We start from the raw sequence: 26,982 nt of genomic DNA, 5'->3' as shown, positions 1-26,982 counted from the left end.
TAAACAGTGCCATTTGGAACAGTAAATATATATTTACCGTATGTCCATTTCATGTGAGTTTCTAGGCTTCTGATTTGGAAAATGTCCCATAGTATACAAGCTACATATATATAAACCAGACATTATTAATCAAAAACATAAATTATGAGCCAGGAACTACCACTGCTATGTGGTCTGTAATGTTATGTATGTGTTATAACATGTATGACATAACTGATTTGACCTTTATTTTAATTTGGAAGAACCCACATTGTAATGTAGGTGAGTTTAACAGAAAATGGACAAAACAAAAGGTACTGAAATGAGAATACATTTATTAATTTGCTAAAATTTTTTTTTGCTAAAACAGTGAAGCAATTAATAAAACTACCAATTTGCAAATAAACATTGACAAATGAAAAGAATATAAGATTTAAATGAAACAAAAGACCGTTTGACACAAAACATTTGCGCGAATGTGCGCATGTCGCGGGCTGCATACATGCTTGCACACGGCCTAGACAGATTTTTGAAATGTACTGTGTGTGTGTGTGTTTGTGGTATTTTTCAGGTCTGGCAGCCAGTGTTCAGCAATTCTGTGCTAAAATTGTCCAGCGCTCTGCATTTGGTACACGTGCCTGAAGGCCAATGCTCCACCCAAGTGTTCTTCCCCAGTGTGTATGTGTAACTGAAAGTGAGAAAAGAGAAATGATAGTGAGTCACGTGTGCACTACAAAATGTTCAGGTCTTATTCTCCTGATGCAAATGCACAGCTATCATTATTTTCCAATTTCCTGTAGAAAAATTTATAAAGATGGGCTAGAATATACCGCATGTAATAAAGAAATATGAGCAGTTAAACAGGTAATAGTTAAATAGTTAACAGTTAAATAGTTGTGTTATATCAGCATAGACCAAATCTTTTCAACCTTTTAATCTTTTTTTTTTTTTTTTTGGCCAGTGATCTCATTTTAAAGACTGAAAATTTTCACCAAAAACAGTGTGCATAACCCACCTCCTTGTCATTTTGCATACTGTTGTGTTATTTTTCTTAATATTAGCATTAAATACAGTTGAATGAATTTAGATTTATCATTATAATTAGCATGATGTGAGGAGGCTTTTCAGTATCAGCATTCTGACAATATTTTATAATTGCTTGTTCTAGTCAAATTGCATTATTTCCACATTTATGGTTTTCTTTTTTTTGTTGTTATATTAGCTAAATAATAGCTACAAAATGTTGTGAAGGATGTGACAGCATCATGTTGTATAACGAAAGTGATTTTGTTTTTCGTAAGACACATGGTCTGTACTTTGCATCAGTGGTTGTATATATACAGTGCATGTGTGTGTGTGTGTGTGTGTGTAATGTCAGAGTATTTATTATACATACACTTCTGTCTGTCTAGGAGCATGTACTGTGTATGTACACGTCAGTGTGTAGCTATGTTACTGAGATAATGGGTTCGTGTTTAATGTTACCCGTTCTTGTCACTGCCTGCTTGCCAAACGTCAGAGGATGGGCCAATGATGAGGTAGTCCTCCCCCGTGAGCAGATTAAGCCCCGCCCTACAGCCGGCGTGAGAAAGAAACACTCGCCTGTCCTTTGCTTTTAGACCAGCCTCGGAGCCTGTGCGCACACAAACACAGTTTAAAGTAACAGACCAAATGCAACACGACATTACAAACAATATTTGGAGAAAAACACACCTTCTTTTATGACTTGCAGGATCTCCAGCTCATATCTGTCATACTGGCTCTGACTGACATTCAACACTCTAACCTTAAACACTGCAAAACAGAGCATGCGCATTAAACATGGAATACTAGCTTACTGGAAATCAGTTAGCATAAAGTTCATGTGTGATGGTTACCGTGGTGGATCCCGCTGCACGCAGCCTTCTTTCTTGCCGCAACTGTCCAAGCGCCCTTCTTCAAAATACAACAGTCGCCTACAGAGACGGTTTTAGAGGTCATATTAAGTTAATCACCTAAATCACCTAAATCCACATACATTAGCATACATTAGCATTACCTCTATTCACTAGTACATGCTAGTTTATGGGCTTACCTGTGAGTAGATAACAAACTGTTCAACTGAACAACGTTAAGTCATTAGTTTTAGTTTTTTTGGTAATCGACAACCACAAATACAAACACGTATAGTTATTAGCTGACAGTGAGACAATCAGTCCACCTATAGCGACGATCTGTTGCCAAGTTTGTTCAAACATTCAGGAAATTTGGCCAAAATAAGGGAGCTCCAATAGAAATAGGATGCAAATGCTGGCCTATATGCTGCCTATGTAGGTTGGTGCATTCTGATTGGAACACAGTGCTAACTGAAGTGATTTCTATTGAAATTTGCACAATTTAGTTGAATTTAATGAACATGAAGTCTCAAAGTGAAATCCTATGCTACATAATTATTGCTGCCATATGAACATATAAATAGCTCTGTTCATTCATTCATTCATTAATCTTTAGTAACCACAGTAGTGGTACAAGAGCATACACAGACATCCTACCAACTCTCTGGTAACGGTTTAGGGAAGGCCCATGTGGGTGTGATGGTCAGGTGTTCACAAACTTTTGGCCATATAGTCTATGAATACAGCTTTGTGTATGAATATGCAACAGCTCACCCTCTGTGCAGCGACAAATGTTTCCTTCGCAGATCTGACTGAGCTGCTCTTTGTCCTCTGGTGGAGTGTAAAACCTGCTGCAACGCTTCTCTGAAAATGCACACACACACACACACTCGCAGTTCAGTAACATCCAGAGAAATGCGTAAAGATATATAAATATTCACTCTCGTGTGTACCTTTGTTGTAATACTGGTATACAGTAACTGTAGACGGTTGCAGGAGGCCCACTTTAAACTTCTGGTTCAGCCTGAAGGAGATGATGTCTGCCGCTTTGTTGGATACCTGAAAGCACATAACATGTACATGGAGAACATTATAATACAGTATTTCACTAAAAGGAGATGAGCCTCAGCAGCATATATTCCTCCATGTTACCTTGAACAGATGAATGATGAGAGATCCTCGATCGCTCAGATTATCTACAACTTGGAAATTGTTGATGTAGCGATCCACAGAGTTGGCCAGCTGTAGATACACAAACACACAGAGTTGACAAGCTTGATTTGCTGTTGTGGTTTGGATTTTGCTGTTATGTATTTGGTTTTGTGGTTCGCGTGTCTGATTTTGTGGTCGTGTGTCTGATTTTGCTGATATCTTTTGGATTTTGCGGTTGTGTGTCTTTGATTTTGCGGTCGTGTGTCTTATTTTGCAGTCGCGTGTCTGATTTTGCGGTCGCGTGTCTGATTTTGCGGTCGTGTCTTTGATTTTGCTGTTGTGTTTTGGATTTTGCTGTTGTGTCTTTGATTTTGCGGTTGTATCTTTGATTTTGCGGTCGTGTGTCTGATTTTGCGGTCGTGTGTCTCTGATTTTGCGGTCGTGTGTCTTTGATTTTGCGGTCACGTGTCTGATTTTGCGGTCGTGTGTCTGATTTTGGTGTTATATTTTGGATTTTGCTGTTATGTATTTGATTTTGCGGTCATGTCTCTGATTTTGTGGTCGTGTGTCTGATTTTGTGGTTGTGTGTCTGATTTTGGTGTTATGTTTTGGATTTTGCTGTTGTGTATTTGATTTTGTGGTCATGTGTCTGATTTTGTGGTCGTGTGTCTGATTTTGGTGATATCTTTTGGATTTTGCTGTTGTGTCTTTGATTTTGCTGTTGTGTTTTTTTGATTAAGGCGATTTGCACTTAGGCTTTCCTTGAGATGACACGATATTGTGTGGAATTCTTCAGCCATACAGATTGTATCTTCAGTTTCTCACCAGCTCCAGGTCAGAGTTTTCTGGTTCAAAGCCAGTAGGCAGGCTGATGTCCAGCACGGCCATGCGCACCTGATGCTGCTCCAGAGCTCTGATTGGGCAAAACATATCCTAATGTATACAGTACCACAGTGCTCTTACGTGTACACCATCTACGAGTTAATGGCTTACCTTACACTGATGCTGAGTCTATACACCTTCTCAGCTTCTGCTGGAGGCTTCTCTGTAACACACAAAATGTTTGTATAACACTCTGACAAAAGCTCTTTCTACAGGGATCACACCATTCATCATTCCTGTCATTAAACAAACTATTTATGACTGTGATAAACCTATTTTTTAGTTAATACCTGTATACCTGCATTTTTACTAATTTACCAATGAACTATTTTAAGTGAATAATTATTGCCAATTGTTTATTCTTTCATTTTTATGTCCTTTTGTCCTAATACTTGTTTATTGTTTTTATACATTGAAATAGCAAGCGGGGTAATTGTTACTGCTTTTTCGATATGACAGGATCATAACTTGTAAGGCATGGGAAATGCAATTGCAAATGGACTTTGCTTTTCCAGTTGAAGTTTGGCAGACATTGTACGTTTGTGTAAACGAAAATGCAAACAGTAATATGCGATTTACATTTTCATTTCAATTCTGACACAGCTTATGCGTCCACAAATAGAAAATGCAACTGCAAATACAATTTGCAAATAGTTTTGAAAATAGTCCGGAAAATACTTCCACAATTATTGTTTTCATTGCTTCAGAATTCTTTGCTGTCCATGACCGATAGCGGCTGATCGTCAAGAACAACATACTGGGTAAGAGCTGTTGCATTCACACACCTAGCGTTGTCTATAGACATCATCAAGCCAGTGTTTGCTGCATTTTTTTGTTTGCTGTCATGTGCTGCTAGGAGTGAACACGTTCTACTGAATTTTATGGTTAAGATGTTTTTTTCAGTTGTGTTGATTGACATCATTAATCGTGAAATTATGTCCAGATTGTCATTTTATGTCCTCGGTATCAGAGCATGAGTAAAGGAACGTGTATCGGATCAATACTCAATACCATTATCTGTATCTGTGTAACCTAATCGTTATATCAGTATTCTAGCATCACAGACGAGGTTCTCTGCTAAGATTCTACCCTCATTAGGTCAGTTTTGCAGTAGCCTAATGATGCTGTATATAGAAAGCAAGTGAAGTTCTAATTAAGGGGAGACGCACCGATGCTCTCGCTAATAGAAACGTTCAACTCAAATCCGTTACACAAGCTGTTCTCATGTACATCAGGCAACTCGTTGTACACCGTTACCACCTGCAGAGGGAGACAAAGAAAGAAATAGCAAATATTAAAAGATATCAAAAATGCTAATAATTGGGTTTTATGGGTGATGTAGAACACACCTCCAGTATCCCCTGACCACTTCCTGAGGCCACCAATGTGAGGTTCTGATCTGTAGGCACCTGTGTGACAAAAAAAAGTGTTACATATACAAACTAGCTTCACCCACAGATAGCAAATGTCATATAGGACAAACAGTGAAGGAAGAACATATTCAGCTAAAAGCTATTTGGTTTGATGAAAATAAACACATTATAGCTGTTAGTCTGAAAGACATTCGAAGGAAGTTAGCATAAAAGAATTTTGTTACTCCTAGCTATTTCATTAGCAGATGGTCAGCAAATGGTTAGTTACCATAATAATAAAAAGTAAAAATCAGTTAACCTCTTTATTTCTAAGACAGAGAAAGGCAGGGAGAAACAATGACTGAGGAAGAAAAAGGAATAGTGAGTTAAAAACACTGACTTTAGAGGAACGTGCCACATGAGCCAGTTGTCTGGTGAAGGCCCAGTGAGTATCTGAGCTACCGGGAACGCTGAGCACCACCTTCAGGATCATGTCAACTGGAGGGGGTTTCTTTACCAGGTACTCTGACAGAGCCTGCAGTACCACCATGGTGGACTAAGAGAGAAGGAAGGAAATCGGTCACACGCCACACACTGAAATGCATCACCTGCAATGCTAAATCCATGCATTGGTAGTCCTGTGTGGTGAGTTTATAAGTAAAAAGGTTTCTCCTATTTACAGTAAAAGAATCGCACAACACGATGCTACCACCACCATGCTTCAGTACATGTTACACTTCTATAGATCAGAACGTTTCAGGAGCAAAAAAAAAAAAAAAATAATAATAATCTAGCTGCTGGAAAACTTAAGAATCAGTTAGGTAGGTACCTGGACAGTCTTTTTGCTGCATGTGCACAGCTAATTCTATGTTTTACTCAAAAAAATTGTACTTAATTCAGGTGTCACTACAAAATTCATTAGTAATTGATACCTGCGTGGTTCCGTATCCTCCCCCGACCTGTCGCTGCTGATTCAGCCACTTGAACGGCGCAGCAGCCTCCTGAATATGGCCACCTTTAAGCAGGGCCAGCAGTGCGTAACCTGTCGCCTCCAGTGTGAAGAATGGGTTTTGTGCGTCTGGCCAGTGTGTGTGGTCTGAAATCAAAAGGGAGACAAAGAAAACGTTCAGATAAGGCTCCTTAGTGGGTGAAACGTCATCAATATTATACCACTCTAGCTGAAGTCCAGCCACTGAGTTTTACTGACTTCATATTGTACAAATGAAGCTGTAATAACAGCAAATGTTTAGACAAGTAAGTGCAACTACTGTATGTATCCAGGTGTGGTTGAGAGTACCTGCTGATGCTAATTTCAGCAACACTCTCTTCGAGCAGCCCAGATTGCTCACAGCCAGTGCGTAACATGCAATTGCGACAGAATACGGCCTTTGCAGCCATTGGTATCGTGCTTTCAGATAGTACCCTGCTTTTACAAAATTCACCTGCAAAAGAACAGAGATAGAGTAGAGTCCAAAATACCAAATATCCCCACAAATATCTGACAGTTTTTGCCTTTGTGGGGACGATCACCAGAAGAGTTTTTTTTTTTTTTTTGTTATGTTTTGTTTTTTGATGTCAATGGAACATCTTCACAAGGATAGTAAGACAAACGTGTGTGTGTGTGTGTGTGTGTGTGTTACCTCCGGGTTCAGTTCTTGGCCAGTGCAAGTAACGACACTCTTAGCTTCGGCCAATGCAATCAGTACAAATGCAGTCAGAGTTTCCCTGGATTCTGAACCCTGAAGACCTCCCTACACACACGCATGGCATTACATAGTCAATACAGCCAAACCCACGTGTGTTTGTTTCAATACATGTCCATTACCAGCTATATTTGATGTAACACATAGCTTATAATCATATAAATTCATCAGTTATATAAATTTTGGCACCTGTCCCTGCACTTATAATCAAAGCCTGCCTTCATTTAATCTAATATTATGAAACAATCCATTATTTAAATTCATTAAAACAATCACTGAATGCTGAAAATGTGTTGCAATATCTTGACGTCCTTGTTTGAGACCCTGTCCGTGGAAAGCACGAGATACGGAACTCTGGAATGCCAGATTTCACTTCAAAGAACGTGCTTTGGGTATACGGGTCAAACAATAATAAGTTTTCGAGTGGGCAAGATCAGTCAGAATTCCTTCAGGAGCATGTGGGAATGGGCAGGGGAGGAAAAAAAACAGTCCTGTGTATACCTCTACTTCCAAACCACATGGTTCATCATTCTTAATAAAATACACTGTAGTTGTAGTGGGCACTTGGCTCATGCACAACACAATGGCATATACATTGGCATATACATTGACTAACAATATAAATGGCATATATTGTTAGTCAACTTGTCTACATCTTCATCAAGTCTATCCTCTCACCGTCATGGAGGTGGTATAGACTGGGTTGTCCTCCTTGAATGCTCCAGATAAGAGCTGCTTGTGCTTGAGCAGGTAGAGCAGCGGGCCACATATGTGCTGCTTGTCCACTGTGATAAACGGATAAGCCATGGAGAACACCTTCACCACAAACGCTGTGATCCTGTGACAAAGAGAGGAGGAAGATTATGTTAAAGAAGCAGGGATAGATTCACAGGACCGAATACTATATCTCACATATCATATAAATCGTATAAATACCAGGTGCTGGTTCCTTCGTTGAGATACGGTGGATATGAATCATCAGTTTTACGATAATTAAGCTGGTTCTCATAGCCTGAGACAGAAGCACAGATAAATTATTATTATTATTATTGCATTTAAACAGTATCTTTCTTCTAGACAGAGACATTGATCTCAATCCAAAAAAAAATTACCAAAATATATGTACAGCAATAGATTTTCGTTAATGGTTCAAAGCTTTGGTTATTTATCTTTGCACAGGAATGCAGTAATTTTAAACAAATTTTATTTTTGAGTGATGAATATAATAAAGGTTACATTAATCAAGATTAGTCAAAATTGGTCAAGATTAAGTCTCTAGCTTTTAAGCAGGTGCACTTCAAAAACACTGGAGTGATATGTTCACTCCTTGAGCCCGCCCCACTATTCCCGCCCATGTACACAAAGCTCCGCCCCCTGAAATCTACAGTGGCCAGCAGAGTTCAGTTAGAGTTGTCGACTGTCATCACTTTCGATGAGGTAGGCTGTTTATTTATTAAGGGCTTGCCTTACTTCAATGTTTGTTGTACCGCATTAGGGAAGATAATATTACCTTACGAGGCGATAAATACCTAGCTAGTATTATGCTAATGTTGCTTGAGAGAAGATCCAAATACTGTGTTTCTTGTAGTTGAGTTTTTTTGCTTACAGGATAATTAGCTGGCAATGCTGGGAGCTCACCGATATCCATTATATATATTTTTTCTTTCCGAACAGACTAAGATTGGGGGCGGAGTGAGGAGTGTCTATAAAATGACTGACAGGAGGCCCATGTAAACACATACAAGCACCGTGGTTTGTAAAGTAGTTCTCGAAATGGGGTTTCTTAGCCACATAATACACCTGTGCTGAGACCAAAGCTTAAACAGTTATTTTTTTTTTTATCATGTTCTACATGTTTTTCAGATTATTTGTATTACTAAGAATTTTTTTTAAAACAGTACTATTGCACCTTTAAGCCCTTTAATATATCTCAAATTCTATTTTGAATGAGATCAAGGTCTGTTTCCAGAAGAAAAGAGGGGTTGTGAGTGACCAATCATAGCAGCATTTCTGCCCCAGAGTATCAAAAATGAACTCAAATCAATCAAACATGGCTTCTTGTTTAGCTAGCATTTGAGTTGTACACTTCTTAAATAGCTAGAATTTGACATTAGATTTACGACATCTATCCATGTTACCGATCTTAATGTAGGCGATGGCATCCTCTCTGCGCTGCAAACCCACACTCTCCCACTGTGAGCTGCGGTCCAGATAGTGAACAGCGATGAGCGGCAGTGTGATGCTAGCCAGGTTCTGCTCCACACAGCCTCCGGGCATCCGGATCAGGGCCGCCAGTGAGTCCTTATTGATGGAGTTATCGATGCTGTCGGCCAACAAATTACCTAAACACACAGAAATGAAATGAAATGAAATGAAGTGTTCAATAAAGTCAGTCAAGCTAGGAAGTAACTTATTATTTTACCTCTGACATTGATAAATGTTTCTGGAGCGGAGTTGGGAACCACTGAACTCAGTTTAGCTTTATCCACCCGAATCAGCTGATTTCCATCTAAGGACCAAACACACATACGCACACACACACATGCACACGCTAAGTCCATATGAATTCTCTTGACTGATTAAATGAAGGCAACAGGAAGTGGTCTCCTACCGTCTCCTTTCTCAGCAGGATTCAACACAAAACTCCTCACTTCCATCTTCTGAATGCCTTCCAACTGCAGCAAAAAAAGAAAAACAAACAAGATTGACTATATCTAGTCTATACGTTATGAATTATTGACGCTACAGCTTTCAGCCAATAGGAACAATCTTGATTTCGATCATTTTACAATACAGTCTTGTTTGAGAAATAAAGTTTCCATATCAAGCCTCACCACCACACGGAGAGTTTTACGGACTGCATCCCGTCTGGAGAAGCTACGCGACACGGCAGTGACCTGCAGGGGGAGCTCTCCCACTCGGAGCGGGATTACGGTGTAGGGGATGAGCACGGAGGAGTGAGCTCGCACCAAAACCTCCTGCTTATGATCCTCGGTATACGCCACACTGCACATGTCGTCCGTCTTTGCCAGGATCACCAGCACCTACACACGCAGCCGATGGCCAGTGTTAAATATGTGGTCGCTTTTTCCATGAAATACGGCGATATCGTCATGAGCTATGGTTATAAACACACCGTGTGCTGAAGTTACCTTTAGGTCCTTGCTCACGTAGTTGTGCAGCACGGCCTTGACCTCAACATGTTCGTTTCTGGCTGCGGTGCGAGGAAGACGTAGGTTGATGAAGAATGGCTTCCATGCTCGGATGTTGAACGGCTCGGCCACACAGAAACCTGCAGAAGCAATGGCACGTGCAGTATAAAAAGATACGTAGCTAGATGAACAAACAGGGACATATAGAAGAACTGAACACAGACAGACAGGAAGAGATGGAGAAATTGATTGGAAGATGAGTACCTGTACTAGATGATGCACTAATGCCCAAAATCCCCCACTGTGTGATGCTATCGGGGAGAACGGACTGCACTGGTGCAACAGCAAATCTGAAAAGGTAAATATGGTGCACTCCTATGCAGGGTTTTTACGTGCAGGGGTTTTAATATCGTTATCCCCCGCCTGCTTTAAGTGGACTTAAGGAAAAACAAATACAAGAAAAATGTAGAATAAACAGTAGTTTAAGAGCATATACAATTATATAGAAATATGATACCATAAAAAAATATCACACTTACCCATCTGGCCCAGGTGCTTCAGGAAGTTGGACATCTGTCCACAGCCAGGACTCAAAGAACTTGGTGCGTACATAAATATCGTCTAGCTTGTCATAGTACGCATCCCTCACCCTAGATTTGGGAGTTCCTGTGAGACCACCAGCACCACCACCACCAGGAATAAAACCTGCACCAACACCAACACGAGCACCAGGACCAGGCACAATCATGAAACCAAGTGCAGGACGAGGACTAACAGCAGTAGGAACACCACGAGAAGCTCCAGGAATGCCAATACGTAAAGGAGGGATGCCAGGCATGACAGCAAAGCCATGGAAAGAAGGATAGTCTGAAAGATAAGAAATGTTGGTGATTAACCCATTAGTGATTAACAAAGTGATCAAACGTTATAAGAACTAGGGGTGTGTACTGGTAAGATGGTTCATCATGACAATATAAAATGGTTATAACATCAGAAAATGTGAAATAGTTACATTGTTAACATTGATGCTATACTGAAATACACAACAAAATTACAAAGTGTTGTTCAAATCATGCCATAATGTAGCACCAATTTTTTTTTTTTTTTTTTTACCCCATTCTCCTAATTTGATCATTTGTCAGTTCTACCCACTTGCCAGCTCTCTCCAGCACACGACAGCTACCAGTCATAGAGGATGAAAGCTAGCAAGTGCTTCCTCCCAGACATGTGAAGTTGGCTACCACATCGTTTCGATCTGCTGCTCATGCTGCACCACAGGGCAGCCTAAGACTCAGACGAAAGCACTATCTGCCCTCTTCCACATACATGAGTTCACAGATGCACACAATTGGCTGTCACTCTTATTCACAGGGGGGATTATTACCCTCAAGGGGCTTATTTTCCTATAACAGCATGGCCTGAAAGGTTTATTTCTCTCGTCCTACAGTGATTTGCCAACAAGTACAATTTTTCATTTATTAATCAACAGATTTTAAATTGTTTATAGTTAATGTTGTAGAACGTTCACGAAACTTAGTCAGTTTATCACTTACATAATAGTGACTATTATAGCAAATTTTTCCTCTCTCTTGAAGTTAATAAAAGAAAAAAAAAATGCAGCTTGTTATGTTACCAAGAAACTGGCAAGCTTTAAAGCCTCCGTCCTGAAGACTTTCCTGTGGCAGAAAACGTACTGACCAATACAAACTCTGACACTGGAGAATCTATCTATCTAAATGTTTACATGTCTCCTTACAGAAAACATTACTATATTATGCAATATATTTGCAATACATTGTCCCCTTGAATGAGTATGTTAATATAAAACCTACGATTTGAATTACAGCTGAAACTACTGTCAAAGTTGCTGTTATAGAGAACATTCATACAGACCAATCAGATAAGAGAATTCAACAAGTTTAGATACAATTTAAAATGAAATTTGAAAATGTGAAGATGGGAACAGATACCTTCAGAAATTATAGGACCATAATGGTTTGTGAATACACTTCCCCTCGTGGGCAAGGTTGGCTCTGGAGTGGTGGGTGGTGGCGAGGTGATGATGCCCAGCTCTTCACCCCTGTACTGAGTGCAGCACCAGAGAAAAGCCATCACGCAGCTCCAGTCCTCAGTGATGTAAAGAGCACGGCGGCGGCATGAATACGGCATGGGAATCTCCCTCATGCCATCAGAGCAGCAGCGCTGTAAAACCTGGTTGGTATAGGATTTCTCTGAACACACACACACACACACACAAAGTCAATCACCAGTGTGTACAGAGGAAGCAACCACATAAGGTTTATATTAAATAAGATTTCTAGGATTGTTTTCTGGTGAATCATTTTGGAAAACTTCTAAATATGTATCTTCTGAGTAAAAGCATTGTCTAGTGTCCATTAATAAATGCTTAGCATTCATTCTTTTGATGCTGAAGGTTCCTAAAACCTTCATGAAATTAGCAGTACTGAATTCAGTCACTCACCAAGCTTGTCCCGGAGACGCAGATTTTCAACAGAGCGCCTCCCCCTGAGCTTCCAGTAGCACGGTGGGACTAATCAAAGGTAAAATGTTATTAGAATCCATCTAATAGTCCTGTGCATAAGTGAGATCAGTTATGAACTGGAGTGATGTAACTTCATCAGTGCTATTTTATTCAGCAAGTAGTGCAACAGCACTGATAAGAAACAGGTCTTTGATTTTTCAGTCAATCCTAGGGCTTGATTGTTGTTTTGGGAATGATACAGATGATTTTTTTTTTTTTTTAAATGAAAGAATCTCTCTCCGTAATGGAGAACGAACTACACCAGAGCTTGGTCAGACCAGGTGCCTGCTTGGTCAGCATATCAGCAAACAATTTAGTATATTCCAGGTCTGGAAAATATAATACTTTCTTACAAAGAGGTAATGTTCACAGAGCAGTGTTTTGTGCTAAATTTCCTTATTCATTTTATAAGCAGTTTCAGTTTGTCCCATCACTAGTCTCCACTATAGGATGGAGATGAGATGTTTCACGCCAAGCTATCTGCAGTGTACTGTACCACTATAACCTTTGCAGTACTCACCATATGTGGGAAATATGGCAAGTCATCCATCACATGCATTAAAACATATTACACAATTCAAACTCTGTACACATGCTGCACATATATTATATGTACATCTATATATTTTGTAATAATATAAAAAAAGTAATATATTACAAGTATGACTGGTTGATTCTCGGAAGCTTGAGTGAAAATTCAGGCCTGCATCCTTGAACACACCCATGCTGTCCCTCCCTCCGCCTGTAGAGCAGCCCAAATCCCCCTGTCCCACCGTGTCCCAAATCTGGTGGTATACAACTGGATTAGCGGCAGAATCATAACCGAGCGATTCATCAGCATTCTCGAATAAATTACAACTGAAATATAAAATTCTAAATCACTGCAAGAATTTTTTTAACAGTACTAGTATATTATTATTATTATTATAACATAACAAGCAATGCTAATGCATTTATTGTAGAGCATTGCACATCACCTTCTTCTGCGTCAGCCGGCTCTTACTCAGCAGAAAAATGGAGTTGTCTACGGCGACCAGGCTGACCTTTGCTCCGGGGTCGCCCCTAACTTGAAAGCCAAAGCTGTCGCCTGGTGCATACGAGTCCTTCACTTCACCCTTCAACGGTTCAACCTTGAGCTACAACATGCCGACATTATGTTGAAGCAATTAGTGAATGTGACGTAACAAGGTTAATATGAATATGAAATTGTGCTGAAAATGTTCAATACTGTATGTAAATCAGGAGGCAGTTTCCAAGTAGCAAGAAATCTGTGACTTTCCAGAAAATATCTCTGAAAGCAGTGCCAGTGGCAACTCACAGCTTTATATACAGTAGTTTCTATAGTAACAGGGATTCCTGCGGTGGACACTACACATAAACAGATTAAAAAATGCAATTTAACCAAGAAAAATGTCTAATCGTGAATATTTTCTGTAAGGAGACTTTTAATTAACCGTTATGGAAGGAGTCAGCACTTTGTCACATTCAGTCGGTTTTCCACCGCAGGAAAGTCTTCAGGACCGAGGTTTCATGTTAACATGACAAGCTGCGTTTTTTTTTTCCTCACTAAATAAGTACTAAATAAGGAACTAACTTGTCTCACGGACAATATTAAATGGAACTATAAACAAATAAATAGCATAGCTTGTCGTTCATTACATGGAATCTTGGGACATGCTGGAACAGTAACTCCACTGTGCACCAGGCTGCATTATATCATGCCATCGTTGATTATTTTCCTAGAATAGCACACCCCCAAGTGCATTATTCTTTGTTTGTAGAACTGAATGACTAAGTAGTAAACAGAGCATGAGAGACGCTAAGGCAAATTGACTCACTGATCCCAGACAATGGCTCTCCACCTTCACCAAAATGGAATCGGCCAACACTTCTACTGCATACGACCACGGAAGAATCCAGTACACCACGAAGCGGAACGCAGGCAGCATCTCTGAAGTCAGCAGCAGGGGAACGGTAGTCACTTCATCCTCTGTTCTATTCACCTTGCCCACATGAATTATCTTCCCCTTGTTCAACACCTAGACGGTACAGGAAATAACGAGTGAGTGAGGAAGCAAAACTTGACGTTCAGTTAATACACTGAATTTATGTACACTCACCGGTCACTTTAATAGGAACATTTGTTCATTCATGCAATTATCCAATCATGTAACCGCAGTGCAATGCAGAAAATCATGCAGATGCAGGTTGTGAGCTTCAGTTAATATTGACATCAAGTAATATCAGGTTTTATTGGCCTAAAGAATTCGGTTATTGTGACGCGGTCACAGGTGAGTGTACGCTTATAGTGTATAATATGTGCTCTTTTCCAGGGTGTGGTTCAGTGAGGAGGAGTATTTCAGAACTGGAGGATGATAACCAACAGTAGAGTTTGGTTAGTGACTTTAAACTCAGCATCATGTACAGCACAGGAAGGATGCTCAGCACTGAGAGTTTTAGGATTAGAGATAAACAGCATTACAATTTGCTGTACGAAATCATTTCTGTTTTCAGTACATTTCATTCAGTTTTTGTTATTCAAGCGTCTCCTTTTCTTTCTCAGTTGTTTTTTTTTTTTTGCACATTATATTATATGCATATTTTATGTGTTTGCACTGCTTCCACACGATTGGCTTATTAGATAATTACCCAAATGAGCAAGTGGACAGATGATCCTATTAAAGTGCTTGATGTCCCTTTTGTGCCTCTCTGAATTTTTTTTTTTTTTTTTAAACTTTTGGAAGCACTCCACTGTGATCATGAGCACACCAAACCCCAGCTCTTTCGAAAAGCAGCCTACATTTTCCCCCTCATTAGTCATTACAGGCATATTCCTTAGGATAAAATTATTCCATCATAATTTTCAAGAAACTGTCTTGACTTAGTATATAGTTTTTTTCCCCCTTGAATGTTTATGAAATGCTTAATATTTGTTAGAGCCACTTGTTTCATTTTCATTGTATTACATGTTTATATAATACATTATATATATATATATATATATATATATATATATATATATATATATATATATATATATATATATATATATATACATACACACACATTTATATACATTTATATACATATACACACACATATATATATATATATGCTAATTATTCCTTTGCTTGTTTTTTTGTCCAAATTTCTCAGTTGTTCTTTTTGTTGTTTTTTTGTCTTTGAGCTCTAAACTCATTGTGTCTATTGAGAACAATTAACACACACACAAACAATTTGAACATGTCAATTTATGCAAATACAGTATTCTTTGTAAATCTCTAACTTCATTTGGGATCTTAGTAAATCAAGGTCTCCGGGTATTAACTGAAGTTGGAAAGGTTGGGAGTTTAGTAATAATGTTAATATATATAAATATAGCCTTTACTGAGCACACTAAACAGTAAGAGCACAATAAGCTGTGTGTGACTCACGATATATGAAATCTGCCCCAAGTAGTTTTCTTTGTGGGAGCTGAGGCTGAGGTGCAGCTGGAAGTCTAACGTCTCTCCTACTTTTGCCGCCTTCTTGTCTACGGTGATGTAAATCTGGTTCGGATCTGCAGGGCTGAAAGGTGAGAACGCCTCCACCAACCATTCAGTCTTTGCTTGCTGCTCCGGCTTCAAATCTGGGACTACTGTTTTTACCTGCATTGATGAGCAACTATTAGCAAATATGAGACGCATAAGATACATAAGGATATTCAGTGTGTTCTATAAAGATACAAATACAGATATGTATCATATCTGCCCAGGACATTTGGCTGCCATGCAACCAGAGGGTGCCCTCCTCCAAATTCTAAAGACCTTACTCGGTCTCACTCACTTCCGGGTCAAGGACTATATAAAGCACATGTTCACACTAACACAACGCGAAGCCTTGCCAACTGTCGCCTGTTGTGTTTTAATGGCGTGAGGGTACATCTCTATTTGAGACTAATTGCAAGTCACTTAATATGTAAACATAAATGTCATTTAACTCTGGACTGTATATTATTCACATAATAGGTCTGTGTGTGTGTTTGACTCACTATAATCTTTTTGCTAAATCCACACGGCATGTTAAGGGACACTTTGATGGTGCCGCTGTGCACTGTGACAGGAGTGGACAGGAAGCTGATTTTAACCGGAACGTTAGGAGCCGGGGAGCCGTCGTGGTGGCTAACCGTAACCTGAGACACAAAATACAACCGTTTTAAATGTAACCGTAAAGCAGTTAAATTCTCCATATGTTGATTATCATGTATGCGTTACCGTTAAGTCAAAGGGTAGGCCCGATTTATAAAACCTTGATGTGTCTTCGACGGCAAGCACATATGGCGTTAAGACGATTTTGATGCCTGTCTTTTTTGCCACTACAAGGTCACTTCCTGAAAAACGCCAGTTCACCAACATACATTAGAGACACTTTGGGAATAGGATATGTTTGCATTTATTTCATATAACCTCAAGTAACCTCAGACTGGTCCATTCAGAATACTGGAATGATCTTCACGCGTTTTATACTTCAGATTTGCCGGGGAAGGTGTCGCTCTTAAAACAGGCACTTCACAATTTCTGCCACTCTAGTCCATTGTGCAAAATAATATGATGTACTGGATCAAGTGCTATTTTATAAGCTGCTCAGTTCAACAGGAAGCCCAGAAAACCAGTGTAAGCAGCTGTGTAAGCCAACTCTTAGTACGAGTGCCTTTCCCCTCATAAATGACTTGCGTGGCCAACCCTGAATACAGCCCTCAACACTTAAGTGAGCACTAAACCTACTCTGAAAAGAAATGGAAAAAACTCTTGACTTGTACTTTTTCTAGCTGTACTAATCCCCACATTCTCTAAAAGTGTTTCAGCTTAATATACTGTATCTAATTTGGGATGGAGCCTACTAAGCAATTCTGGAAAGAAAAGGGTGTCTATCAAATGCTGTAAAGTTCAATGTAAATATTGCATACACATAGATAAATTTATTCATTTGAATGGACAAAAATCAAGTTAAGCATCCGTATCTATTGCCATATCTTTCGCCATCTCTAAATATGGCCCATAGAGTGATATGAGGAAACAAAGGCATCCTACCTGTGCTGGTCATCACGGAAGCTTGGACGTATATGGACAAGCCGTTTAATTGGTTGATATCAGAATACGCTTTCTTAAGCTCAGCAACAGTGAGCGTGGCATTCCCACCATCCAGCTGCAATTAACAGCAACGAAAAACAGAAATTGCCAGCATTTGGACGCATGAATGAAGACTTCACCAATATTAATTGTGGGAATGCTTTTAAATATACATATACACACACACACACACACACACACTCAGTATATATACACACTGAAGACATTTGGGTTTGAGATCAAAAGATGAATATTCGATGAATTCAGCTTTCATTTCCTGATATCTACATCTAGACGTGTTAAACAACTTAGAACATCACGCCTTCTGTTTAAACCCACCGATTTTTCAAGTGTTCAAAAATATTGGAACATGTGACCGACAGGTGTTTCTTGTTGCCCAGGTGTGCCCTGTCAGATTGACTGTTTAAACAATTAATAGCTCTGAATGGCTACTCTTGGTTTGAGCACCGGGTTTTGCCTGTGAATACTGCATTTGTTGTTAAAAAGGATAAACTAACATGAAGACCAGAGAGCTGTATACGGGAGAAAAGAGGGAAAATCGATCAGAGCCATTGCACAAGCCTTGTGCATAGCCAATAAAAAAAGGATTTAGAATGTCTTGAGAAAGAAAGAAACCACATCAATCACCAGACCTTAACCCAATTGAGCATGCAGTTCATGTCATACTAACATAGACCTCAGTGGAAAGACTGGACATTTGATATGGTGGAGGAAATGTAGTTTCAATTTCCATCTTTACTTTAATCAGGTCCCATACAGTACCTTTATATTTCGCTCACATTTTTTACTTGCTTCATAGATGAGAATCGTTCATTCACTCCATCATTCTCTACTCCAAACACCACATATGCGACACCATCCACTTTCTCACCGTACATATATCTGAGGAAAGATCCAAGAAGCTATTGAGAAAGAAAATCTTTTAAAATGATCCTGTTGTACTAACTTACACTTACATAACTAACCATATTGCTTTAAGTCTCATTTCTAGAAGTCGCCACAGCTGGGCGCTCGACCAAGACTCTTAAACCTTGACTGCTCAGATATACCCTATATGGCCAACATGTGAATTCGGAATGACTGACAGTTGCTCATTTTCTGTCATGATAAACAGAGATATTTTTTCTTTCATTCTTATCAATGTCTTTAATTATAGTGTTTCCTCCCATGTCCTCCAGGTGAGAGGAAAAAAAGAACTTTTCCTGGACTATAAGGGCATAATACTATTAATTAATTAATTAATTAATGTTGTCACATTTATGTATTTAATATTGGCCTTAACTAGTGTTGCTTAGATTTTTTTGTGTGTATTTACAGCCCAAAATATAGATGACAAATTTTAATTTTTTCTCAAGCCATTAGACACTGTGTAATTATGTAAGATGGCACTTACGTGGCATACACCTGCACCTCCAACTCTTTATCTTCTAAACTCAGATAGGACTTTTTCGGTATCAGTGTGACATTGAATGCTGGGAGTTCTACAAAGTTTCAGTAAGAGGTTTGTTGTTAACAACAAAGCAAAACATCTTCAAACATCTTCAAACATTAACTACGTTCCATAGACCCAATAGACAATAGTATTGCCAAAATGAAGGTGTGATTCCCACCATATCTCACACAAATGTGAATGATTTTTTGCAAAATGTGAAGCAAACAAATCATTTTTCACCAAGCTGTCACGCAAGAAACATGATGTAAGAGCTCTCTTAAGACCTGGAATGAGAGGAACTGATCTGATTGGATATCGCATCAGCCAACACCTCTTAAGAATGTATTCATTTAAACCCAAATCCTTTTCACATTTGTGCCACATTTTTTAACGATAAAGATACCAAAAAAATCATTACAGCCATTAGAGCCCTTAGTCTTAAGTCTATTTTACTGGTAAATTCATGCAATATTATACTACGTTTCAGGACTTTTCAGGTCCTGAATTACTCCAGTTTAGTAAAATTTGTAGACATACCATATTTCTTCACCTCAAAATTTGCACTATACATGTTCTCTTTCAAGTGGTCAAATTTGGCAACAATCTTCCACTTGCCCTCTCTATAAAACAGTAAAAATGTTTAAGGATGAGCAACCTCGAAAAACTAAGAAAAAAAGAAGTTATTGTGAATATCTCACGACTTCCACACATACTTGACAATGTCCGAGAGTGCGTATGTGTCGGAGTAAATGCCGTCTGCTGCTTTGGCCTCAGATTCGGCATGGACTGTAATTTCATCAGAGTTCTGAAAAAGCAGAGATTACCAAAATGACATTGAGCGCCATCATATTATGGCTTCACTAAAACTTAAGAAAGGTCTGTTATATTGCCTGGCCAATGCTTATTGCCCCACTACATCAAAGCATTTACAAATAATTTTCAATAGATTTTTAAAACAGCCTCAATTTGGTACGGCATAAACAACATTTACTAAAAAGTGTATTAACCGTACACTGTTTTACGAGTTCCTAAATGGTCTTTCATTACATTAAGAACATTAGGGGTCTACCTGAATTTCGACAGATATTGTGCTATTGAAAGCCTGAAACTCTGGAGAAGAGACAAAAACTCTGAAGCGCACTGTAAAAGGAAACAAACAAACATAGGCATTATTTTATCAAAATTAAAACACATTTTTGCACAATGCACCACACTGCCATCCATATTCCGGGAGCAGTCGGGGCCTAATGGTTAGAGACTCGGACTTGCAACCCGAAGGTGAACCTGAAGGTTGTGGGTTCGAGTCTCAGGTCCGGCAGGGATTGTAGGTGGGGGGAGTGAATGACCAGCGCTCTCTCTCACCCTCAATACCACGACTGAGGTGAGACCCTTGAGCAAGGCACCAAACCCCCAACTGCTCCCCGGCCGCCGCAGCAAAAGGCTGCCCACTGCTCCGGGTGTGTGTTCAAGTGTGTGTGTGTTCACTACTGTGTGTGCACTTGGATGGGTTAAATGCAGAGGACAAATTCCTAGTATGGGTCACCATACTTGGCCTCACTTCACTTCACTTCTGGGTTATAAATATCCTGCTTTGGACAATGTGGCCCTCCCTTTTTAAGGGGCCTGAAAGTAATTGGACAAACTGACAAACATAAATTAAATAGTTATTTTTAACATCTGATTGCAATTCTTGGTTGTAGTCAATGACTGCCTGAAGACTGGAACCCATACACATCACCAGCCGCTGGGTTTCTTTGCTGGTGATGCTTTGCCATGCCTTAACTGCAGCCATCTTCATTTCCTGCTTTTTCTTGGGGCATTTAGCCTTCAGTTTTGCCTTTAGCCAATAATGCTAAACAATGCTAAACTGGATTCAGGTCAAGTGACTGATTTTGGACTTTTACATTCCACTTCTTCTCCTTAAAAAAGTCTTGGATTGCTTTCAAAGTATGCTTTGGGTCATTGTCCACCTGCAGTGTGAAGCGCTGTCCAGTGTGTTTTGAAGCATTTGGCTGAATCTGAACATACAATACATTATACCTATACACTTCAGAATTCATCCTGCTGCTTTTGTCAGCAGTCACATCATCAGTATATACTGATGCAGTCCTTTCCATTTTCCATGCTCTTCTCTTCCCATCATTCTGGTGCAAATTATTCTTTGTCTCATCTGTTCATAAGATTGTTACAGAACTGTATGGGCATTTTTTAATATCTTTTTGTCAAACCCTCAAAAACAGATCTGGTCTTCCTGTTTTTGAGGCTTACCACTGGATTACATCTTGTAGTAAACCCTCTGTTTTTACTCCGGTGACGTCTTCTCTTGATTCTTGACTTTGACACAGATACGCCTACATCCTGGAGGGTGGTGTTGATCTGGTCAACTGTTGTGAAGAGGTTTTTCCTCACCAGGGAATGTACCAAATAGTTGATTTGGTTTGCCAAATCTAATGTTTTTGCAATCTCTCTGATGGGTTTGTTTTGATTTTTCTTCCTAATGATGGCTTGCTTCACTGGCACCAACAGCTTTTTGGACTTCATATTGAGAGTTCACAGCAATAGATTCCAAATGCAAATGCCGCACTTGAAATCAACTCTAGACCTTTTATTGGCTTAGTAAATTAAAGCTTGCAAATTAAGGCTGAAAGTCTGCACTTTGAGATCATATTTATTATTTATGTGGTAGACAGCGAAATTAACAATAACTTTGTCAAAGTTGGGTAACTTTGTCAAAAATATTTATGGACCTGACTGTGCTTCAGCAATCAATTACAATAGTGCAGTAAGAGCAAAGATGGTTTCACTTATGCCTTGTTCTGTAATTGTTACACAGTTAATACCTGTGTCTCCTGGGTTGTAGATGGGCTTGTCGGTCTGGATGAAGATGAAACCAGAGAGAAAGGACACTTTACTGATGTACTCAACCTTTTGGAAGTGTCCAAATCTAGCGAGCAGCCAGACATACGTAGTATCTCTCTGTTGTCGATATAGGTCTCTCCAGGGAATCTGACACGGTGTTCAAAACAAATAATCAACAAATAACTTTATCTGTATTTAGCTTATATGTTCTTACATACCCTAGGCCTGAACTCTTTCACAGTTATCATCATACATATTCATTGCTAGTTTGGGTATTCCTTATGACTCAGGTCCAGTACATCTTGTTTCCCATGGTAACTTGTCTACTCGCCTTCAAGTTCTTCTTTGAAGAACTTTATTTCTCTTAGAGCCACCATCATGCTTTTAAGTGTTATCCACCTCTGTCAAAAAAAAGGCAGTTATGGAGGGGCAGGGGTTCATCAGACCATCTAACTAACCTAGCGTTAGCATTTGCTGGATTTTTCATCCTGGGTTCATCTAGCCTGTAATAGAATGCTGGTTGCATAAGGACTGTGTTGGTAAGGTTACTGGAATGCATGTTGTATGTGAAGACAGACAAGTTCCAATTCCATCTGACACTGACAACTGTCACTTTCTAAAGTTACTTCCCGCCCCCAGAGGTGTACGCATGGAGAAGCACAATATGGAGTTGGTGCAGGATTGACCTCTTTCCAGAACCATTAGGAAGCTTCACCAGTTTCAGGCATTCACTCGTTTCTACTGGAGATGCATCCGTAACTTTGGTATGCAAGCAAGTTCTCCTTGTCACTAGCTGCAGAGGATGTGTTCACCTCCTTGAAGAGGAAGTTCATCACAATACCTATACATCATTCGGACACTATGATCTCATTTGTCGTGGCCGTGAATACCTCCAGGGTGGAAGTTGTGGCCACTCTTTATCAGAGGCAAGAATATCCACCCCAGCTCCATCCGGTTGTCTTCTTCAACAAGAACTTGACTCCTGTGGAAAGAACTTCTTGGAGACAATGGCTGGAGGGCATTCAACATCTCTTCACTGTGCCTATTCAGCCAGAAGAGCATTAGTGAGATCAGGCACTGATGTCAGACGAGGAGGCTCAGCACACATTCAGCTTTCCAATTCATCCAAAAAGTGTTTAATGGAGTTGAGGTCAGGGCTGTGTGCAGGTCACTCGACGTCTTTCACACCAACTTTCAGCAAATCGTGTCTTTATGGATCTCGCTTTGTGTACAGGGGCCCTGTCATGCTGGAACAGGTTTAGGCCCCTCAGTTTCAATGAATGGGGAATCTTAATGCTACAGCCTACAAAGACTTGTGCTTCCACCTTTTTGGCAACAGTTTGTGCAAGGCCCATATATGGGTGTGATGGGCAGGTGTCTACAAACATTTGGCCATATAGTATATTTATGATTTTAAACCTAAGAATACCAGTCCAGGTGTATTTCATTATGCACCCACTTATTCACTCGCATCCAGTGGGAAATTGATCAGGGGATCACAACAGGGGTAGCTGGACCATCGTACAAGATTTATGTTTCATAGTCCGTGCAGGCTAATGTGAGCCCAAGTGATTACTTATCATTGGGTACCCTGGGGTTATATACAGCCAACTACTCCTTCCAGCATGCCCCTCCAGGGCAACCTTCTACCAGGATTCTTGAACCACTGTCCATACCCCAGTGGCCCTGGCCAGAGCTCTCAGTGAACTTTCATACCAACCTACTACAATCAAAAGTTGATGATACTGGTGGTGGCTCATGAGTTCTTTAAGGCATGTTGCCTTAGTCCCCTTCCCAGTCTTCCCACTGTGTACCAAACTACTGAGGAAAATTTTCACCATTTTATCTGCAGGTATGGTCTACCAGTCTGGCCGTTATGGCCAAGGTAAGGATTTCACTTCTCACTTCTTACTGGATTAACACCCCTCCAATGGGTCCTTCGTCACCATCCACCTCTATTCTGTTTCCTGCTCGGTCTGTGCTTTTTTTTTTTAGGGTGAACCTCTCTTTGTCTAGCTCCTGTCCATGTACCGATTTTGCCAGCCAGCCTCGACTTCCAGATATGTGTGGTGGTTTTTCAAGCACAAAATTTGGGAAAGGAGGCTTCTGTCACAGATCCGTCTCCAGCAGCACACACCCAACACTCTGCTTCTCTTAATTACTAAAACCTGTTTCCCACTCTTTGGGGACTCTAGTTACAAAGCCTTGTACTTTCCTCTCTGTATTTAGTTCTTGTTCTTGCCTAGCTTAGGTCTGGTCTTATCTTTGTTCACGTTTGTTAAATTACCGTTATGTTTTTGAGTACGCTGTAATTATTATCAGCGTTCAGGATGACGGTTGCTTGCAGCAATTGTGGAGGTCTTTGTGGATAATTGTACACTGAGAGAGTAACGACGACAGGCTCAGAAAGTCCAAATGCCTCCAGCAGGATATTTTCGTCACGTCCCACTCTTAGCACTGCTGGAGCCACTAAAACAAACCTGCGAAAACACAGGCAAATACCAGATTTTCTCACATATGCCTTCACTGCTTGGTCATGAGACTGTGACTCTGGTTGGTATTGTGTTGTCACCTTGAGTAAAATAGTGTGTACTCAATTATGTTGCAATAAAATCATTTTAGGATGCCAAGACGCTCAATGATTATTTGCATGGCCTGGAAAAAATACAGATCTGCACCAAACTGAGTGCCTTAGAGTTGTGAAGGTAGCATAGACGGCAATTCTTCATGCAGTCTAGTACCTCCGACAAGACAATAACATTTACGTACGCTAAAATGAGTCCTACAATAAAAATAACATCTTAAATAACATAACAGACATTTTTGTGATCGCAAATGGCTGTAGCTTTTTTTTCATGAGTTTGTCTACATTTTGAAATCTGCCCCAGATTTTGTGTATGTGTGGGGGAGGACGATTCCTTACTTTGGGTCCCGTTCAAAGTCCGGCCTCTGTCTGTAAACACAGAGAACACGTGTTCACTGACAAGTCAGTCAGTTTGTCAAACAACACTTGCTCTACTACATATTCTTGTTCTCACATTTGATAAACGATGTGTCATTTTACACTGGCATCAGCACAAAATGAAAAATGAAATGACGAAAATACACTTTCTGAGCAATTAGTAGCTTGTGGTACTTACCCTGGAATGGGGTGATAAGGATGAGGAACAAAATCAAGAATAGGAGGAGTACTATCAGGAAGGAATATCAGGAATAGGAGGAGAATTAATAATAATAATAATAATAATAATAATAATAATAATAATATCACAGATACCTACCCTATTGGATTATTCCAGGGAATTACACAAGCAAATGTTAAAAGCTGAATTTGTAATGTACAGTGGCTTAAACACCATATAAGGTTAGTCATGCACCAAGTGAGATGTTTAACATGAACATCACGACTAACAGTGCAGTGCAGTCCAGCCTTACACTTAAAAGTCCTAAAGTTCATTGCAGATGTACTCACCTCAAGATATCAGTGCTGACCTGAGCAAAGTGACACATGGACAGGGTCCATAAGAAAAGTATTAAAGAAGACATCCTTACAGAGAAGAGATGCTACGTGCAATATAGCAACATCAGACAAACTAAGCTCGGAGGTAGGTACACTCTCCTCTTTCACCGTCCTACAAAGTCTTGCACAATTTTCAGTGAATCCTGGCTCGCAATCATTGCAGTGCATTACACTACACTGAACAAATCTGAACAAGTAATTCCATGGTATATTATGCTAATCAGGTTGATATATTATGCTAATCACAAAAACATTGTTCCCAGTTGCTCCCTCATATTTTCCCCCCCAATCATTTTAACTATCATCCTACTGAAATGTTTACATTCCATTCCATCTAATGCTGCCCTTTTTAAAAAGACAGTTCAATTCAATTTCATTTGCATGCACTGCAAGAAAATTAACTTTAGCAAGTGAAAACATCTTGAATATAGTCAGAATATTTGTCTAAATTCATACATTTAGCAAAATGATTTGCCAATAGAATAAGAAAATGTAAAGTTTGGAATTTTCAAAAAAAAAAAAAAAAAAAAAAAAAAAAAAAAAAGTCTAGACATAGGTTTACTAATCTTGCACAAGGAAATACTAGACAAATTTCACTATATTTAAGATTATTTTACAGAAATACAGCCTTCTGAAATCTGGATGTGAATTTTAATCCTTCAAATAAATAAAATGAAATGAAACAAAATAAAATAAGGCCAGACATGACAATGGCAAGGAAAAACTCCCTGAGAAGCCATGAGGTAGAAACATTGAGAAGACTCAAAATGGAACCTGTCCACTTCTGGGTGACACCGGATAGTGCAATTATAAAAATCGTTACTTGTCTATATTTGTGCTGAAGTATGTTCAGTATGAGAGGATTGTGAATAAGAGTCCTGAGCTGAGCACAGGACAGTCTTTACGATTACAGCAGCAGTTCTTAGGTAGAGTATCTAAGTGAGATTATCCAAGTATACGATTACGTATTACACTTGGGCATAAACGGTTTTTGGGATGTGCAAATCTTTAACATGTCCATCCACAGTAGTAGAATGTTAGAAGAGTTAGTGCAGAAGCTCGAAGCTGAAGTTACAGGTGGATACCGTAAGAACAGATATACCTACTCAGTCCTGGGATCAGGGTCTGTACTGAACACAGATCTGGTATGTGAATACTAGATGCAGATTGTCTTGGCAAAAGAACCTTGCGCTGAGTCTTTGTTTACACAGAAGGCCAGTCCGATTTCTTTATTCAACCCAGTGATCAAGTAATGCGACTAGCAAAAGTTAGCTACTTCAAGTCAAATGTTGTTTGAACCCCCTATATTAACCTTTTTGGTTAAATTTCAAGACACTGGTTCCAGTGAAATCATGTAGATTAAAAAATTATATATAATCAAAGTAAGAAATAGGTCTAACTATAGG

The 26,982-nt window shown here is 39.5% G+C and overlaps 1 protein-coding gene across 3 annotated transcripts; it reads right to left on the bottom strand.

Annotated features, from left to right (window-relative positions):
• Window positions 1-294: 294 nt before the first annotated feature.
• On the bottom strand, window positions 295-25,687 carry LOC113547609 (complement C3). 3 transcript variants are annotated; one of them, XM_034299836.2, is made up of 43 exons: window positions 25,529-25,687; window positions 25,197-25,247; window positions 24,980-25,009; window positions 24,344-24,536; window positions 22,038-22,203; window positions 20,267-20,337; window positions 19,911-20,002; window positions 19,735-19,817; window positions 19,159-19,246; window positions 18,545-18,647; window positions 17,706-17,820; window positions 16,890-17,005; window positions 16,667-16,807; window positions 16,071-16,283; window positions 14,475-14,675; window positions 13,614-13,772; window positions 13,295-13,421; window positions 12,577-12,645; window positions 12,065-12,325; window positions 10,634-10,961; window positions 10,359-10,444; window positions 10,095-10,234; window positions 9,777-9,986; window positions 9,554-9,617; window positions 9,365-9,451; window positions 9,081-9,284; window positions 7,879-7,954; window positions 7,621-7,780; window positions 6,880-6,990; window positions 6,537-6,681; window positions 6,172-6,335; window positions 5,640-5,795; window positions 5,237-5,296; window positions 5,057-5,147; window positions 3,999-4,050; window positions 3,831-3,918; window positions 3,006-3,095; window positions 2,807-2,912; window positions 2,628-2,717; window positions 1,857-1,934; window positions 1,693-1,773; window positions 1,465-1,612; window positions 295-667 (listed from the first exon to the last, which is right to left on the bottom strand). In XM_034299836.2, exons 1-43 carry the CDS (start codon window positions 25,600-25,602, stop codon window positions 547-549), a joined length of 5,289 nt encoding a protein of 1,762 aa, XP_034155727.2. In that variant the 5' UTR covers window positions 25,603-25,687; the 3' UTR covers window positions 295-546. The 3 variants fall into 3 exon arrangements, with proteins under 3 accessions (XP_034155727.2, XP_053085322.1, XP_053085323.1); XM_053229347.1 differs by lacking the exons at window positions 19,735-19,817; window positions 22,038-22,203; XM_053229348.1 differs by lacking the exons at window positions 19,735-19,817; window positions 24,980-25,009; window positions 25,197-25,247; window positions 25,529-25,687 and having other exon boundaries at window positions 24,344-24,484.
• Between the last annotated feature and the right edge of the window lie 1,295 nt (window positions 25,688-26,982).

This window comes from Pangasianodon hypophthalmus, chromosome 25 (assembly GCF_027358585.1).
Source record: "Pangasianodon hypophthalmus isolate fPanHyp1 chromosome 25, fPanHyp1.pri, whole genome shotgun sequence".
NCBI classification, from domain to species: domain Eukaryota; kingdom Metazoa; phylum Chordata; class Actinopteri; order Siluriformes; family Pangasiidae; genus Pangasianodon; species Pangasianodon hypophthalmus.
Note: the sequence above shows the minus strand (reverse complement) of the source record. Positions and strands in the feature narration are given on the sequence as shown.